Source organism: Photinus pyralis, unplaced genomic scaffold, assembly GCF_008802855.1.
Source record: "Photinus pyralis isolate 1611_PpyrPB1 unplaced genomic scaffold, Ppyr1.3 Ppyr1.4_LG1, whole genome shotgun sequence".
NCBI lineage: Eukaryota > Metazoa > Arthropoda > Insecta > Coleoptera > Lampyridae > Photinus > Photinus pyralis.
In genome coordinates, this window is record NW_022170249.1 from 10,577,464 (window position 1) to 10,593,755 (window position 16,292).

The following is a 16,292-nucleotide window of genomic DNA, read 5'->3' on the forward strand; positions in this document are numbered from 1 at the left end:
TAAAGCGCCGCTTTCAGGAAAGCAATATTGAAACCGCGGCCGTAAAAGAAGTTCGCTAGAAAGATTCTAGCCTAGAGTTGTATGTAATTTCTGTTCAGAAACGTTATTAAAGTTGCATAACAACCAGATTTAAATAGAAGCTATCGCCGACGTACAATCTAAACTTCATACTATAAAGTTGAAAATCTCCCCCTCTCCAAGAAAAGTGTTCATAAAACAATGACCATGTATACAAACTATTTATAAACTCGCAAATAAAACAGTTTGGGTTGTCTCATAATGTGTATCAATCAAACTCATGCATGAAAATAGGAACCTACTTAGTGTGCTACAAGTACCTTCGCCAATAGTTAGGAGAGTTTATTGAGTTTTGACTTTTAGGCTTACACGTTGGCTTTGGCAAATTAATTTGCTTTAATCCATTTTCTCCACGTAATTGTCCAATGAATTGATTCTGCAGTTAGGAAGCCCTCAATTTTCCAACCCAAAGATTGGTTTAAAGAAAATCCTTTATTTGTTGTTTTGTACGATTCCCACAAGATTTCGAGAAACCCTCACGACAATGATTCTAAGGAGGTTCCCTAGAAGGTTGACCTACATCATTCCTATACTTAACCCACTACTATCGGAGTAAAATGTTTAATCCTTTCTCTCAAAATGAGGGGAGGGGGGACTTTAATGACATTTATGGTACTTATGAACTGAACTTGTCATATTGCACAACAGACAACATCCTTTACATTTATAAATTAACGAATATTCTGCTCCCGATAAAAATACAAAATGCCATGCGGTTTTAATAAGTGAAGTGCGGCAAACGTAATTATCACCATCAAATGTGAGCATATCCTCGAGAGTAAATTTTCGGTGGCTCGATTTTACTGGGTAACATACTTGCGGGCGATCTTTCAGGTGACCAGGCGCATATTCCGAGGCCGAATTTACTTTGGTGCAATTTTCCTTGGGAGTGAATACTCCTACAATCATATGAACCAATATTCTACGTAGTTATGATAACCTTTAGTTCAGATTATCGTGTTTAATAACTGTAGTATTATGGTTGTTTCTTTCTTTTTTAGACCAAAGGAAATGGATTTCATACCACGCCACAGTGTTGCAGGTTCTAAAAACCGTCATGACGTAGCACGAGGGACGCACTTTCTGCTATACCTTCGCATGTATAAACAACATAACCGTAGTTTGGTTATCGTTGGGTCCGTTTCGGTTTTTAACTCGGCGAGTGCGAAGTAAAAATTATGTGGGAGAGAGGGATTCTTCGCCAAAGTTTCGAAGCGAAATCTTGTACGTTGAATGCGGCATTTTTAGATCGCGTAAAATTTCATTTTCAATTAAAGATTAGAGATGAAGCCGCATAATAGAACGTGATGTCTTATTGCGAAAGTTAAAATTTAAGAGAAAACTGTGCCGCCATTTAGACGAAATTATTTTAGTGGGTGCTTTATCACAAGCCATCACATGCAAAACTGATAGCCTGCGCGAACATTTTCGTTTTGGTACATTATTGGATTAGCGTGTTCGCATTTAAATAAAGTATTACAAGTCTGGGCTCTCCTGGTATAAATAAGCCTAATTAGTATAGGACTATAGGTAATAAATAGCATTTAAGAAACTAGAATGTATGTAATTAACAAAGGACCTATTCGTAACTCTCGATATTAAAGGATAGGATATGACCGCCTCGTCTAGGCATTTTACATTTTTCGTTAAGGTTAGTGTAATTAGAATTACTGTCTAGGGATTATTAAATCTCTTTGTTTTAACTAAATGATGAGTATTTATGAGTGATCAAATCAGAGCATTACGTTTTAATTTACAGATTAAAAGTGGAAATAAATAACCAATTTTCCGCCGCAAGGTAAGCGCCATTAAAAGTTTACTTATTACTGAGCTATCCGTGGTATTTATTATTTTATTACTAAAAAATTAATTTTAGTAAAACTTTGACCAGTGCCGTAGAGACTAAATTTATTTTATGCAAGTTTCAACCCCTGTAAATGTAACTCAACTACAAAACGACCCAAAGGCAAGTATGAGCGACTCGGACTATCATGGATCGCTCCCCCCGCCCCCTCACTGCTCTGATTAAATTCAAGATTTGTATCAAAATTACGAGCCATTTTGCAGCTGGTGACTAAATCGGACCCCCCCCCCCCCCCTCATTCGATTTGTCTGTTTCGATTGATAGTCCAGGCTATATAGTTTTGCCATAATTTGGAAACACCACTTTCCACCCCTTTCAACCCCCAGAATTTCATCCGCGGAAAAATTCAACTGTTTTCATTATTTTTTCCCAATTTCTATTCATTTCACCTTCCTGAAAAACTCGGTCTCGCCCGGTAACTAATTTTTTTTATATAATAAATTATTTTAGAGCTATTTAGCCTGGACTATGACATCTTTTGCCTGAACTCCGAGCTAATTAAGCGCTTTTGCAAATAGAACCTGATAACGGTGAGGGTAACGGTTATTTCGAGTCTTTTGCATATGATTGTTGCACAGTTTTTGAAGAATTCTTTCCCATTCTCTGCAAATAATTTCTGTAACGATATAAATGCAATGGGGTTGACTTTATCTTCAAGTCTTAGTGCAGTTATAGGGTTGACCGAGAGAGAAATCGCAGTACATATTCACTGTACACAGTTGTAGATGTCCACGAGATACCCAAAGATATCCGTGTATCATGGATGTTCCCAGACATATATCCGATGAATGTAGGCAGACGTTCGAGAATGACTTCGAGTAACTTTGGTGTCATGGTAGGCGGTAGCTATGAAAATATCGAAACCAAACTTAATTGATTAGTTTTTGAAAATAAAAAATAATGCCTTTCGTCTACATTCGACTTGCGCATGTTCGGCCACGTTTTGGAAGGACCAGAATAAGTTTTTGGCTTGTAATATGCGACCTTTTTTAAAATAGTTTTTGTTAAAATCATAAATTTCGTGAATTTCTGACTTGTGGGCCGACCAATTGTACCAAGTTTTTTTTTTAATTTTCAAGTTTCGAAATTAGATTTTTTCGCAGTCCCATTCAAGGGTGCCCATTTTTAAGTAGTAAAATTAACGGGAGCCCTTGACAAACGTGTGAGATAAAAGCAGGGTCAACTCTGCCTACTGTTATACATATATCTTTTCTTTTGCTCAATTTTGGTCTATCCCCTATTTTGACTAAGCTGCCGAGCATTGGCATTTTTAGCACCCTTTCTGACTGTAGGAAGGAATTTATCGACAGATGCGATTTCTATTGTAAATTTAAAGGATGGACGGTGTTAAACGATATTAAATCACTCATTCAGAGTGATTATGTTGTCTCGAAAGATAACATTTATAACAAGGGTGTCACCAACATTTATTTAAAAAATTTAATAAATTTTATGTTATAATTGGATACCTGGGATTCTAACTTGAAAATGTCGGAAAGACGTTTTGGAAAATTTTATCACCGAATTCGAATTATTGACGAAAATTTGAAAAATTGAACACCCAAAGCACAGGGTACCTACCCCTACACATTATTAAAATAATTAGACCTACATTCTGTCCTACTGGACTACTTTTGGGCGATTTGCAAGAAATAATTTAATAAATGGTCTGACTCGATGCATAATTTGTATCACCATGTTCGTTGTACAAATGTTAACACGGAAGGAGGTGCAGTCGAACTAAAAAGCTTTATTGTCATTCTCTTCAAGAGGTTATTCAGAATGTAAATATTGAGAGAACAGGTGTTTATATGAATTTTAAATTAAATGCCTAGTACTACTGTACGAATGTAGGTATGTAATTTTATGAGAACGAACATATTAGGTGACAGGTGAATGTTAATTTTATTCCTCCTTAATAACGATTGTCATTTAAAATGCTTTAGGTATTCTGTCCACCTTTTTCGGCCGATTTTTCTTGTATGCGTTAAATTCCAATTCATAAGATAAGTTTAACTGAAACAAATTGGCTGTTGGTGTGGGGTCATTCGAATTATTTACGTTATTTCTCCCCAAACGCTTATAAAGCTCCTGTAATAAACGTGTTCTACTGAACAACAGACGTTGAAGTAATTCAGATCTAAAAGGTATCTTATCTGATCTACACCAAAGTAAAATTACCTTAAACTAATTGCCTACCTACCATTCTTGTGATTAAGCACATGACATATAATTACCTTGAAGGTATGGCTCCCAGTAATAAAATCTTCCCTTGAATGGATATCTATTAAAAAAGGCGCACTGCTCTAACCTAAAATCTTGATTTCTATGGCATTTCTGAAAAGAAGAAAACAGTGTTAGATTAAATGCTCATGCATTGGGTGGTCTCCAAATGACTAAATTTCGCAAGCTCAAATATTTTACTCTCAGTAAGGCAATAATTTAAAACTTTCGTTCCATTACCTGCGTGTTACATAGATGAAATCTTCTGTAAACGCCAATGCAGTGATTACCCAATTTTCTCTTCGAGCGATGATGTCGCTTTTGATTATCCTGGTTAGAGCTGTAAAGAATACACACATTACAAAGAAGAATAAATAAATTAGTGCCACGCTACGCTACGGGCCAATTTAGATGTCATGGCGGCTATAGTCCTACAGCAAATAATTATGCGTAAACGCGATATAATAACACGCTGTGCTTGATTTATAATCGTCGCTAGCACCACTCATCTATTTCTCGCCTTTTCGTTCGATAAAGTGGAAAGGCGCGTTATGAATAATTTTTAATCGCGGGCAAAATTATTTATTGTTACCTACGTAGCGGGCGGGTCATTAATTAATTTTGAATTTCGTCTGTCTAAATTGAAAATTACACGTTTGTAGATTTATAGTTCGATGTTTAGAAATAGTGATTTTGACGCTCGGTAGTTTTAATTGAACGTCGGACATGGCAAGCAATTAGAATAGTCTTTGATATAATCTTGAAGGTAGATAAATACAATGGTAAATTAGACGCAGGTATGACTCCCATTTCTAATTGAGTAAATGATTTATTTAAATACAGTGAGGATTTACCCCCCATTGTTGCAGGCAAGATTTATGAATGCACAGGCGGTTAATTGAAGATTTAAGAAATCGTGCACCGATGAAGATTAAGTACGAGTAGGTACATTGCTTGCTGGTGCCCTTCACGAGGTATTTAAATTTTTTGGTCCGAGATACATACCTTTGGAAAGAGAAGTTGCCATCCCTTATAACATGACGTTATATTTTACGCTGCTCTTTTTTTACACCACGTACACAATCGATTTTCGATTATTGAACAAATCAAACAATTATTACGATAATTACAGCTTTGCGGTCGGAAACGGAATTACTGAAGTAAAACAGCTATTTAATCTCTATTTTTGGGGGCAGAAGATGTTAATTTGTTCCCAAGAAACAATATCCATTGGGATGAAAATACAGTTAATTTAAGTATATTATTTATTAACCGTTTAAATTCACATTTTCGCAATCATCAAAATCGATTATCGATTACCATTACCAAAAGAACTACTTTCTGATGAGCTTCATGATGCAACATCATTGCTTGGCTAATAGTATATTAAGATACAAGTGTATAATCAAGTCTTTAAAGCACGCGCAACGGGTTTAAGGGCACGACGCAAAGCGGAGTGCCTTTAACGTTGCAAGTGCTTTAAAGACCAATTATACACGTGTATCTTATAGTATTTTTTATTATACCTGCAGTATAATTTAAAAATAGGAAATACAGTGAAATCGTATTGACGTTATACTCGAATACATGTCTAATTAAGTGGGCTTGGTTTTCGTCATTTCACGATTGCCATGGAAATGTCACTTGACGTTTGCTTATAAAAACCATCGTCTTTGTGAATAAAACGATTTGCGTTGAAAAAGATAGTACACCGTCCATTAAATCGCTTGATTTAAAATCTAAACAAACGTTTGGTATGGTGTAAAATCCCAATCCAGTAAAGCCTATTATCAAGCATATGAAAAGTCGTTTCCATGGATGAATAGGAAGTTACGAATAAAGTCTTAAATGCATCGATAATGCTGGCATATATGAAGGAAATGTCAAAGGTATTTAAATCCTTTTGGTGCATTCATTCAAAACTTCACTTATTGCTGCGATTAAAAAGTGGAACAGATTTGGAAGCATACCCTAAATTGAGCGCGTTTGTGGAAGCTTCAACCAAAGGATACGTACAAACCAACGCAATGATCTGCATTTACAGAAAGCGACCTAAGAGGATTTTTTATTTCAACCCCAGATGACAGTTTCAAAAGTCATACTTGAAGTATCATTACCTAGCAACTTTAAAGCACGTGTGTTTTAAAGGCCTTTTTTCGCACGCATTTGAGTGTTTTAAACGTAGATTGTGATTCAGGTATAATAAAAAAGGGATTTTATTGCATTTTATTGTTTACTGTATTTTTCAGGGCGTCTATATCAGCTTCTGCATGTGCATAACTTGTGTTACTGTTTCCTAGTTATTTCATAACCAGAATGGTTTCGCCGGGCAAATCCCAGGTCGCGACTTTGCACCCTAACAACACGATCATTCCATAGTTACGTAACTGGGAAATCCTCTTCACCGCGGCCACAACCAAAACCGGGGGAATGCCATCACCACGACCTGGGCCACTTCTCCACTTCTACTCTTGGATAGGTATGAAAAATGTGCGGACGGCAGCTACGGAAAATTCTTGGGTGACATGATGGACGAGATTGACAGTTATTTTCCAGGAAGCCAGATAATGGAATTTGTTAGTGGAGGCCCAAAAAATTATGCCCACACGCTGTTTTCGCGAGAGAATGGTTACGTGATAGTATGTAGGTGAAGGGGAGTTCCTTAATTATAACTTATAAGAATAGTTAGACTTATAAACTTTGAGTCTATTAAAAACACCGTCCTCAACAACGCTCTCGAAACTTTTGTAGAGAGTGATCGCCTAATCGCCCGTACCTGTACATATGATGTAGTTTCTAGACCCGACAATAAGTATCGCGCCCATTCCAGTAAGAGACGGCGTCTTGATTATGGATACGATACCATTCCTTACGGTTACGTCCCGTAATTGTAGATATTTAGATTTAAGTCGTAAATATTCAGTGGAGTAGGCTTACAGGGGATACCACATTAAAAAAAGCGCTCCATTATCTCTACCTCCTGGGTGGTGTGGAAATGGGTTTGTATCATAATCCGCGCCGCCCGCAATTTTATTTTTCTGCCATTTTGTTTTTTAATTTGTGCAAGTTTAATTAATCAACCACCTAATCTTGAGTAGTGATAAAACACGTGTAATGCAAATCTACCCTAAAAAAGTGCAATATATTGCAAGTACTCTGATTAGAGTACAACAAAGATCCATTAGGCAAGAAACATTGTACAAACTACTAGGCTGTAACATTGATTGTTCTCTAAGCTGGAGAGAGCACGTTGATATGGTGTGCAATAAAATAACGTCTAATTGCTTTGCTCTTAAACGTCTGTCATATATTTCAAATGTTAATGTAGCTAAAAATTTTTACCACTCCAATGTTGAGTCTATCATGCGCTACTGTGTCATTTTCTGGGGTGACAGTATACATAGCAAACGAGTCTTTGTGATGCAGAAAAGAGCAATCAGATACATGTTTAATTTAAGTAGGGACACATAATGCCGTAGTACTTTTATATCTAACGCTTTGTTAACTTTTCCGTGTATCTATATATTTGAACTGTTGAAATTTGTTAAATGCAATATTAACCAATTTCCCTCTTTAAATACATACCATAACTATAATACTAGACGAGGTATCGAATTGTCGTATACGAAACATCGAATAGAACTATTTAAAATGAATCCCTATTATGCTGGTGTGGTTTTATATAACAAATTACCGCTGAATCTTAGAAATTTTCCGTTCAGGCGTTTTAGTTTAACACTCAAAAAATTTTTAACTGTAAATTGTTTCTATAGTGTTAATGAATTTATGTCTTATGTTAATATTGATTTAGAACCTTAAATTTTGTTGTAGTTGTATGTATAATCATATTGTTTGGCCTTTGACTTGTCCTATATCCGTTTAGGATCTTTTGGATAAATATATTATTATTATTATTATTATAAAAGTTCAATTGCGACAATTAGAGTGTGAACTTACATTAATTATTTTAAATAAGCCGCTCATTAAAGTTACACGGTTCAAAAAGAAACCCGCTCCAAAAGATTCCAACACGAAACCTCTATCTCGTATTATTTGCCCCAATTCAAAAATTGATATTTGGGAAACTTAACTTCAAGGAACACTTGCTCTGGAAGTAACTATTATGGGTACTCTTTGGCAGAAGCAACAGGTTAGAATTGTAAAATTTTATTTACCTACAGTGGGCCAAATTATGAAAAGAAAATCTTAGATTCGCACAGTAAAGATGGACAATGGTTTATTTACTTATATTTCTATCTTCTTTTTTTTAATAACATTGAGGCCACTGAAATTGAAGTAATAGAAACCAATAATATTAAAATCCACAATATTGCGAAGGGCACAACTACAGACAATAGTAAAATAAAAAGTATAAAAGAAGCTTATAGCGAAAAGAAACAGATGATAAATGGATACGATTGTATATAAAAAATTAACCACTTTCTCAATCTTTGATCTTGAAGTACAGCCTTCGGTCCCGTAACTTATTGTTTTAGTGACGGGTTTGATAGACATCGCCCGTCAATTCCCGATAAAGCGCTATACGAACTACTTGACCCTCGGAGTGATATCTGCATGACGGATCGGCATGGCATTTTGCAACGGCGAATGAAGCCGCAAAGGAGACAAGCTGCTGACGGTAATGCTAATTGGTCATACACAGAGTGCTTCAAGCTATAGGTACTCATTAACCAACAAACTACGTGCATTACTAGCTTGCTTTTAGATGCACATTAAATCATTATTTGTTTTTCAGCAATCGTAGATAAGCGAGCTGTCATTATCTTTAAAAGCGAGCTAGAGGCGGCTGTAATTATAGAAAGCGGTTACTGTATTCATTGTACGGATACTACTTATTATTTTCAATTTATGTAAGCCACCCAAAGGGAAAATGAGAGCAAAAAATGTCAATCTAGTCGGAAAGGAGAAACCCATATTTGACTAAGATTTATCGGGTCTTAAAATGCCATTAATACTAACACATACAGTAATAATTACAAGGAAAAAATATGACTACGCGGTGGGCAGAACGTCTAAATTTGTAACATCCGTGATTGTTTTTTTTGTAAAATTTAGATTCGTGAGGAACGTCTTTTATTACACCCAGCGAACTAAAAGCTCATTAAAAACGTACGACTGCTGAAGCGATTTGGGTAGATGGCACTGAATCTATTGGGAGACAAATTCTTCTTGTCTGTGTTTGGTGTTCAATGGAATTATTCGTAATAGATCGTAGATAGATATCGCATATTTACCATAAATAAACTTGCGAAAAGTTCATGGGTGCAAAACTCATAAAATTCCATGTAATTCCAATGCTCACCACTGAACGGTTAAAAACTAAAACGATCCTTAGATTAATTTATGAATTATGACAGTTAATTATTGTCGTTGTTTATCTGTGCTGAAATTTATGACATGTAAATTTATACACTTTTATAAAAAAACACAAATTTCACTATTTATCACTTCGGCATCAATGTTTTAACGCTGCAGTTTTAAATTTTTCTAATTTCTTTTAAGTGCCTAAAAGTTTACAAACGCTTCATACGAAAGGTGGGTTTGGGAAGATTTTGAGACTCCGAACAGACCACTTTAAAAAGATTGTAAGACGGTTCTGAGGATTGCAGTATTGTAAAGAATCTAAATCGATTCTATCGAAATGCTAAGAGCGGCAGATTCTAAGAATTTGCAATGTTTCTAAGATTCCCAAGATTTAAAGACATCCTCCGTGGTTCCGAGATTTTAATGGCTGATAAGATTTCTAACATTGATAAGAATGAGTCCACTAAGGTTAATGTGGTTCTATATTCATAGAAGAACTCAACTAACATCTGCTGGTCGTACAGAATAAACAAGATCGATTTACAAAACCAAATCCTTGTAACAGGATTAATAATTAATTGTTTTAATGATTTTTTTTATTATACCTGAATCACAATCTCCGTTTTAAACACTCAAATGCGTGCGAAAAAGGGCCTTTAAAACACACGTGCTTTAAAGTTGCTAAGTAACGATACTTCAAGTATGACTTTTGAAACTGTCATCTGGATGAAATAAAAAATCCTCTTAGGTCGCTTTCTGTAAATGCAGAACATTTCTTTGGCTTTTGTACCTATCCTTTGGTTGAAGCTTTCACAAACGCGCGTAATTTAGGGTATGCTTCCAAATCTGTTCCACTTTTTAATCGCAGCATTGCTTTAAAGTTTTGAATGAATGCACCAAAATATAGAAGATTTAAATACCTTTGACATTTCCTTCATATATGCCAGCGGATGCATTTAAGACTTTATTCGTAAGTAACTTCCTATTCCATCCATGGAAACAACTTTTCATATTCTTTATAATAGGCTTTACTGGATTTGGATTTTACACCTACCAACGTTTGTTTAGATTTCACAACAATCGATTTAATGGACGGTGTATTATCTTTTTCAACGGAAATCGTTTAATTCGCAAAGACGATGATTTTTATAAGCAAACGTCAAGTGACATTTCCATGGCAATCGTGAAATTACGAACACCCAGCCCACTTAATTAGACATGTATTCGAGTATAACGTCAATATGATTTCATTGTATTTCCTATTTTTAAATTATACTGCAGGTATAATAAAAAATACTATAAGATACACGTGTATAATTGGTCTTTAAAGCACTTGCAACGTTAAAGGCACTCCGCTTTGCGTCGTGCCCTTAAACTCGTTGCGCGTGCTTTAAAGACTTGATTATACACTTGTATCTTAATATACTATTTTGTTACATTTACAAATTTTTGGGGGTATAGACATTTTTATACGCTTTATAATCAAAGAGAACAGAACTAATATTCGAAAAATAAAGCGCGTTGGGATAAGAAACAAGTGTCCAAGCAGATAAGCGCCGAAACGTTACAGTGTTGCCGGCTCTAAAGTAGAAAAGTAGAATTCGTGGTTAAGCAGTGAAAGCAAAATGATACAAGTTAAACGAGTTCATGACATAAAAGGATACGAACCGGTTTTAAGCGCGATTGTACGTGACATGTTACTGCAAAAGCTAAAATAGTTACCGAAGTCTAGATATCGGTACATTCTAAAACCAGTATACAGTGGTGTATTTGTGGAAAGAGGCGAACAGTGAATATTGCGAAGCGATACCGTATTAATACGTAAGCGAATATTTTTCGTTTAGATGCATTAGTGGATTAAATAAATTGCTACTACGAAAGCGTTGGGGTCCAAGGTGCAAAAAGTTCAATTGCGCTATATTGAGAGTGGCTAGTTAAGATTAAAAAGCTAGTTTAAAAATTAAATTCGTGCATCTAAGTTGTTTGTATGAAGTGCGAAAATTGTTAACAAAACGGCTACCGGTAAAAAGATTAAATACAATTAATTCAAGTTTCTGTTTGCTGTTAAACCCGTAAATTACAAGGGTACATTTTTGACGTTTACACACTGCGGAACATGGGTAATTTATTACTGTGAATAACTCAACGTTAAACAAATTAAATCAAAGTTTTGTTTCTTTCGAAATTAACCAGATTCAATTGGTAGTACAAGAAGTTCGGTCGTATTGCTTAAGGCGTTCCATCATCCAATTTTCCAAATAGCTGCTGCCTTCCAAAGGAGAAATCCAACTGACAATTTGAGAAAATTTCAACGCATTAATAGAAGGAAGATGTTTTGTTGAATTTTGTATTGTATAAAAATCTAAGTGAGAGTAGAGAGACAGCCATCGAGATTTAAAGGAACGAAAATAGCTCTTCTTATTGTAGATTTTTTGCTATCTCACTGTTCATTATTATAATGTACTGTTTTATTATAAGTGGTTATTGGTATCTGCAGTGTGGGTTTGCAAATTATATAAATAAATTGAAATGAGCTTTCTTGCTATATAACTAGGTACCGTAGGTATTAATTGTTTATCGCGGTTCAGTCAATCATTCATAAGAGTGTTATTATAGTTAACTTTATCGACAAATCTGCTATCCTCCAAAAAGTACAGTTTGAGTAGAGTATCCGTCTAGGAATCGCAACGTACAAATCACGAATACCACTCAATTTCGCCCGTAGTGTCGTAACTGAAAATGAATCATTGTGTCTATTTTTTGTTGAAGTTTTTGCATTTCAAACTCTGGATTTACAAACACGATGGTATCGGCATAACATGATATTACAACACTTTTTTGGTGCACGCCCCACATAGGACCTGTAATTAAATATAAGAGTAAATTAAAACTTAATTGCCAGAAGTTAGACTTAAAGCAGTAATAATGATACAGATCACAACACGATTTTTATAGACATAATAGATTAAACTGCCTTCGGGAAAGTTACACTTCGCATGTTTATCCGAGCTGGAAATTCGTATTAATTTCTTCATCACATTTGCGATCAGCTTAAAAAAGTGGTTAGTATCATGCTAAATCATTTCGATTTAGTTAAAATTATAGTGTGAAATTTTTGTGTGGGATAATGTTGAGTATCTCTGTAAATTAGTTTGTTCTTACACCTATGATGATACCTCAAAAATAATCCACTAACAACCATTTAGCTATTTCTAATTCTGTCCTTAGATTTGATCGTAGCCTAATGCCGAAGTGTTGTAAGAATTCCTGTAAGGAAGTCAATTCCTTTAATGCCAAATTATAAACTATCAATTTTCAATTGATGAGGTTAACGTCTTCTGCTTTGATATTTATTGGGTTCCAATTTAGCTCAAATTTGTTATTGTTAGGTACTTGTAAATTAGTTAGAAGATAAATTAGTTGACGTCATGGAATTGCAAATAAGTAAACACGAATGTGCGCTGATGCAATTAGGTAATTCATTCAAATGCAACACTAAGAAGACAACTACGAATTAAAGGATGACATTGGAGATACAGCATATCGCACGTATTACCGGAGGTATGGAACCTTTAATTTGGATCTGTAACACAATGCCAAAAACGAAGACCTTCAAATCCATCAAGTCCCTCAAACTTTCAAGATTTTCCGGTTTCGTTACTTTCTTAATTGTTTATTTTGTTCTTCGGATTCTTCACTGACTTTTTCAGAATATTTAAATCTTTCAAAATATTTGTAGTTCAAATTCATCCTGATGCTTAGAACGCTTACAATTTTTCACTTCTTTCGTTTCTTCAAATTTCGATTGTTTGGACTCTGGAAATCCTTCCGGTTCTTGAATTTCATCCTTCATAATACCTATTTGCATTACCTTGATCTTTCACTGTCTTCAGGCACTTCGGATTTCCTTTCTCCAGAATTTCCGGGATTGCTCCCAGATTCTTCAAGTTCATTGTTCACATTTGTCAAAATCTTTCATATAATCGAATGTTTATCATTTGCACTTTTAGATCCATCGCATTCTTTAATTCGTTCATATTGGTTCAGTTTCTAGTTTCTGAAAATCTTTTGAATTCAGATTTTCCTGGTCCTCCAAATACTTCAGATTGTTAAATCCTCCGGATTATTCAGTTTCTTTGAATTCATTCAAATTACCATCTATTTCACACTTTTAAATTTCTGCTTACCTACGAATTGTCTCAATTGTACGATTTATTAAGATTCACTTACTTAAAATTGGTTTAATTCCTCCGTTTGGAATTTTGAATTATTCGCGTGTATTGGATTTCAAATTCCTCAAAGTGTTCTTCAATTGCTCCTTCGCATTCTACATAGGTATTCTACACAGTTTCTTCCATTGGGTTGTATGCATATATCTTTAAATCCTTTAGATTCATCAGACACATGACCTCGCAAACAGGCGTTCGACAAATATCACAAGAATATATTAAAATTACTTACATTTTTTCTTCTTTTAATAATCCTAATGATCTGGTCGTACAAAGGTTTGCGATAACAAGGCGCACTTAACTTCACACACAAACACTGACAGCTCCTTACTTTTCTTTAACACACAAAACTTGATGACAAGAAATATTAAAGAACTTGAAGAATATAATGACGAATTGCCTGTGCTTGCTCAGACGGTGCAAATTTTTACAACAAGAGAACCTTAAGGAAAGCCTCACGGTGCACTAACTGCTTGCTTTTTCAACTTTTTCCATAAAACGGATAAACCGCTTTAAATTTCTCACGCACATTAGTTAACTTGCTTTTGCCCAAAATTATTACAATAATGACAAACTATGTCTTCAACTAATCAAATACTCGCATTCCAACCGTCGGGAACCAGCTTAGTTTTTTGTCTGATTCCCAGTATTTAACGAAACACCACTTCCGCTATAACAAAAATTCTCCTCTGGGACTTTCAAACAAAGCTGCCAATCACAATCAGACTTCATAACTCCACCACCGAAGGAACGCCGAACTAACGCGCACGTCTTAAAATCTGTATCTCCATTATCTCTTCTAGCAGCGATAAGAACACGCACGTTAATTAAATTTCGTCTTATCGCAAAACAAGCGGATAAAACCTTTTATAAAGTACGCAAATTGACCAGATGTCCCTACATTTTAACACGCAATTACAAACTATTTGAAAAGGAACAAAAAATAAGGTAATTTAAATTCAAATCAAATCAACCAACCCTGTGCTTATTTCGTAAATAATCCACCAGATTTACACTTAATAAATTGACACATACAGGATGCCCCGTGATTATCTTTGGTGTTTACACCGAAAGAATGTCTATATGACGTTGTTAGACAACAATATGCAGTAACAGTAACTGTAGTCTGCTACCTCTCTATGGCCACACCTGTGTTCAATGTAGAAGGTAGTTGTAGAAAATTAAACTTCCGTAAAAAGCGTGTATTCAAAACCCAACCGTGATGGAGGAGGGAAGCACACATTATTATAACGTAGGACATTCTGAACGGAGGTTGAACTCATTTAATAAGGGTGTAACATACTCGTATGAGTCTGTCTAACAAGTGGATAGTCGAGGGAATGGAGGTAAAGATGTAACGGGGGCCCTTTAACGGGCTTTATTAGTTTGAATTTTTTGAGTAATTAGGAAAATTAGATTTTGGTAGTTGCAATGGTTTTAAGGGTCTCAGCCTGAGAACTGTTTACACTGAGGGTTCTGACAGAATTTCGAAGAAATGCTGACGCCCAGGAAATTGCTTTTCTAAACATGAAATTTGTAGAAGGAGATTAAGTCCATTGGTAGAACGAATAAAGGTTGCCCCTGAATCCGATTAGCATCATTTTGAAGGCGTGTTTGTAAAATTGAAAAAAGTGGGGACGCGTCCAGGCGAAATAAAGGTGGAACATTCAGCAATAGATTGCGAAAGCATTAGGTGTGCGGCGTGTAGCCAGAAAATTAAATTCGCTGTTTGGCTTAACGGCGTTAACGGCGCCGTCCGAAATTAGTAAGAAATAACGCGTTAGGGCCGTGGAAGCGTCTAATCAGAAAGGCGCGAAAATTCTAAGTGCATTGAGCTACAGAAGAAATCTCGTTAATAATAAAAAAACGGAGATCGCGTTAAACGGGGCATGTAAAAAGCAGAAGAATTAATTAAATCGAGCGCCCTCAAAGAAAATGTACGGTGACAATGTTTTGCGTAAAAATTAAGACAAGAGTGCGCAAACCAGCAAGGGACGATAGCAGTTATCAAGTCAAGTAATCCTGTACTACGCGACTTGGAACTATTCAACTATTAAATGAATAAATCAGTTCTAATTTGAATAAAAAGTGGATACAGAAGATGAATTGTAAATTATCGAAAGCGTAAATAGACATCTCAACGTAAATTTGGTCCAGTGTCCAAAATTAGGGACGTGGACTGCAATAATAAAGTATGATGTACCCCACCCGCCGACCTCGCCCTTTTTCTCACAGTTAAAGCACTTTCATTACCAAATTTTAAGAATGTAGTTCTGAGGGAAAACCAATTCGCCAAAATACCAGATTTTCCATTGAATGAGTTCCCAAGAGCGGCGCTCGTCAGGAAAAACGCTCGTAAAACCGTCCTGTGTAATCGAGCCGGATGCGCAGAAATTCTATGTCAGTAAAATTGTAAAATAAGGTAATTGTATCGTTCTTATAATTCTGTATTCATTCCATTACCGTGACTTTAAGGGCAGAATTAAATCCATAAAGGAGCGGCCATTTCACGTTTATATTGTATGTATATTTAAATGTAACCACTCATAAAATGAATGTAGTCGAAGAGAATT

The 16,292-nt window shown here is 35.4% G+C and overlaps 1 protein-coding gene across 1 annotated transcript in view; it reads right to left on the reverse strand.

Moving 5' to 3' along the window:
* LOC116168900 (thrombospondin type-1 domain-containing protein 4-like) overlaps positions 1 to 16,292 on the reverse strand; it is a 161,086-nt gene that overhangs the window by 101,299 nt on the left and 43,495 nt on the right. The window contains exons 4-5 of the mRNA XM_031484909.1: positions 4,406 to 4,505; positions 4,180 to 4,279 (exon numbers count right to left, since the gene is read on the reverse strand). Coding sequence (XP_031340769.1) covers positions 4,180 to 4,279; positions 4,406 to 4,505 — 200 coding nt within the window. The remainder of the gene's footprint in view (positions 1 to 4,179; positions 4,280 to 4,405; positions 4,506 to 16,292) is intronic.